At 49.4% G+C, this 2,785-nt stretch overlaps 2 protein-coding genes across 2 annotated transcripts; both read left to right on the top strand.

Annotated features, from left to right (window-relative positions):
- Positions 1-589: 589 nt before the first annotated feature.
- CCR75_000379 (uncharacterized protein) lies at positions 590-1,238 on the top strand (the record flags this gene model as incomplete). Its single annotated transcript, XM_067958487.1, has 2 exons — positions 590-594; positions 620-1,238. 2 exons carry the CDS (start codon positions 590-592, stop codon positions 1,236-1,238), a joined length of 624 nt encoding a protein of 207 aa, XP_067819906.1.
- Positions 1,239-1,362: 124 nt separating this feature from the next.
- Positions 1,363-1,560, top strand: CCR75_006766 (uncharacterized protein; the record flags this gene model as incomplete). Its single annotated transcript, XM_067964834.1, has 1 exon — positions 1,363-1,560. The coding sequence occupies one exon, from the start codon at positions 1,363-1,365 to the stop codon at positions 1,558-1,560; it is 198 nt and encodes a 65-aa protein (XP_067815279.1).
- Between the last annotated feature and the right edge of the window lie 1,225 nt (positions 1,561-2,785).

The raw sequence follows: 2,785 nt of genomic DNA, 5'->3' as shown, positions 1-2,785 counted from the left end.
ATCTACGTGTTAATATGCTGCTCCACAGCTTGAAGAGCCTCTTCTCTTCTTCAACGAGGCTTAGATCCATAAGTTTCGGTCTATCAGGCAGTACCCTCCTGTGCTCGAAGAACTTGTACGGTAAACAGGCGTGGTAAACCGAGCTGGGGCAAGACACTGAAGAATCTGCGCAACCATGTGGGTTTTGATGTCGCACAGCGGCTGCGTGACTACAAGCCTGCACAAGGAAGCCAGCGATAGCACAGGCAGCAGTAAGAAAACTCGCAGCAGAAGTTACAGTGCCAGCAAATAATGCAATGCAGACGTGAGATTTTGTGGCAGCAAAGCGATTGAAGACGGATTGTTCAACACCGAACGGCAATCCACGTCGAACAGTAACAACGTTGACATGGTGAATCCGGCTGACGAGACAACTCGCTTTACGCTCACAACTGGGCATTGAGCGCACCCTACTCGTCGATCTCGACCGTTTTGACCACAGTCGCCAGAATGGCCACTGGATTGAGCTGTCCCTTGCGGTTTCCGCGCTGAATCGAGTCAGTTAATTTCCATCGTGGAGCTCCAGACTTTACAGCTGCTTCAGCTGCCCATGAAGTTCATTGTTATCGAGTCTTCAAAGTCAATGTCTTGTCCGCATCGTATTGTCAAATGCCAGACAATTGTGCTACGCTGTTCGCTGCGTGCACAATAAACTTGAGCTTGTCGATTTTGAGCGTCAAAATAAAGTCGACTGGGTGTGGTATCGTCGCAAAAAGGCGCATAATCGCTACCGGGTCCGCCTTGATCCGAGCGAAGCCATCTTTTTCATTGAATTTGTCTTGTCGTCGATCAATCCAAAAGCTGGCGTGTTATTTTGGCGGTCAAACGACCACTACTTCAATGATCTGCTGTTCAAGCGCGTACGCTGCAAAGAGCTGGGTGACGCAGCCGCAGAAACTCCTGCCGAAGCGTTTAATTTTGCTTTACGGGCTCAAGATAATTGCACTGCTTCATCATGTTGGTTTGTCGCTCGTGCTGCGGCTTACGCGTCATGTGCGTCCGTCGATAGATCGTACGGAATAAGTGCGAACGATAGCACGGCGGGATTACTGCTTGACTGGAGGGTCTCGGTCTCGAATGTATCAACTAGCTCTCTCGGAAACGGTGCTTCGCCATCGTCACTGGGACATGAAGTCATACCGTCAATCTCGCCTTGGTCTAGATCGTCGATGCGAAGCGTCACGTCCAGGTCTATTTGAGACTGCATACGAATGTCGTTGTCGGGTTCAAGAGGACGATTGTGTTGCTGATCGCCACGACCAGCTAGTTCAACTGCAGCGACATTGTTAGTATTGTCGCCGCACCCCAACAAGCTGGTCCGCTATGATTGAGCTTATTTTTGAGAGATGGCCAAACGGCAGCTCGTCAGCACTAAGGGCCTCTCCGCAATTTACTCAACAGCGACAGCTTTGGCTGTCACCGCCAGCTGGCGTCGATTTCAAGTCGCGTCGTTCAAATCGTGACAACTCGGTCGGCTTGCAAAAAATGCGCGTGAGTTTTTCAAAAGATCAGCGCATCTGAGATTGGTACTCGCATTTCTAGCAGGAATATGGTCAGGGCAGACACGACATCGTAAACGCAAGTCACTCACGGCGAGGCAGACCAGATGTCAAAGTCACATGCTCTATCGTAGGGCTTCAGAACTGGCAAAAAGCAAAGACTGTCTTGTGCTTAAGTAGAGCGTAGCCGCATTAAGACGTGCCCGCCGACACTTAGTAGCACTTGAAATCCTCCCCACGACTTTGAGCGTGTCAGTGAGGATGAGCGTCAATATTGATTGGGCTTATTTCTCCCACCTCTCCGAACATCATCGGGAAGTAGCAGAGCACTTGGCGCAGGGACTTGGTGAAAAATCCCTGGCAGGCTCTTGAGCAGTCCTCCTGAGCAAGATGTTGCTCAGTTATAGCAGTTTGAGGCATTCGTGCTCGGACAGCAGGGAGCCCGCGTCCGAAGCACAAAGCCATGCTGCGGTGGAGTCCGTCACTCAGACTCAGGAGGAGCTGAGGCGTGAGCAGGCTCGGAGCGAGGCGCTCAACAGGACTGTTGAGTTGCGAAACGACTTGACTTCGAGCTCCAACAAATTATAGGTATGCTGTCTCATTATAGCTTGGACCGACCTCAGTGACGAGTGGTTAAGCACTGGAACTGGGACCGGGACCGGGAGGTACGTAGATCGATACCCGCGGAGAGCGGTACGATCACATATCGCCGGATATAGGCTAAAAAGAAGTCGAGCAACCATCCAATGGATGGACGCCCTGCCAACCCGCACCGAAGGTGTGGATAGTTGGTGGGATAAGCCCTGTAGCCGAAATTCCCCATAGTGTAATGAGGGGTGCAGGGTTCCAAAAAAGGGAACTTCGTCAAAATTGAATCTCACTATCGCTCGGTCGTACGGCTTCATTTGCAACTCGATCTTCTTTCTATATCTCGCCAGTGTTTGCTCGTAATTTTTAAATACAACCATCAATTCGTTCCCTTCAAGTGCAGCCTTCTTCTCGTACAAAAATTGAACGGTTAAGCTCGTCACATATTTATTATTATCTGTAAGAGGAACAATAGTAAAGTTGAACATTACATTTGTGGATAACATTCTTATATTGGCACATTAGTCAAAATTGACTTTTACTGTGGCACTTCTGTTTGTTATCGATCGAAAATTTAGTATATCGACCCGCCTTTCGCTGCCGGGCGCCGGAATAAGCGGCCTGCAAATAATCAATTTTTATAATTTAGTTGTGAGAAG

This window comes from Bremia lactucae, assembly GCF_004359215.1.
Source record: "Bremia lactucae strain SF5 chromosome Unknown BlacSF5_NotPlaced_193_SHOA01000118.1_15327bp, whole genome shotgun sequence".
NCBI classification, from domain to species: Eukaryota; Oomycota; class Peronosporomycetes; order Peronosporales; family Peronosporaceae; genus Bremia; species Bremia lactucae.
This window is presented reverse-complemented; position numbering and strand designations above follow the sequence as displayed.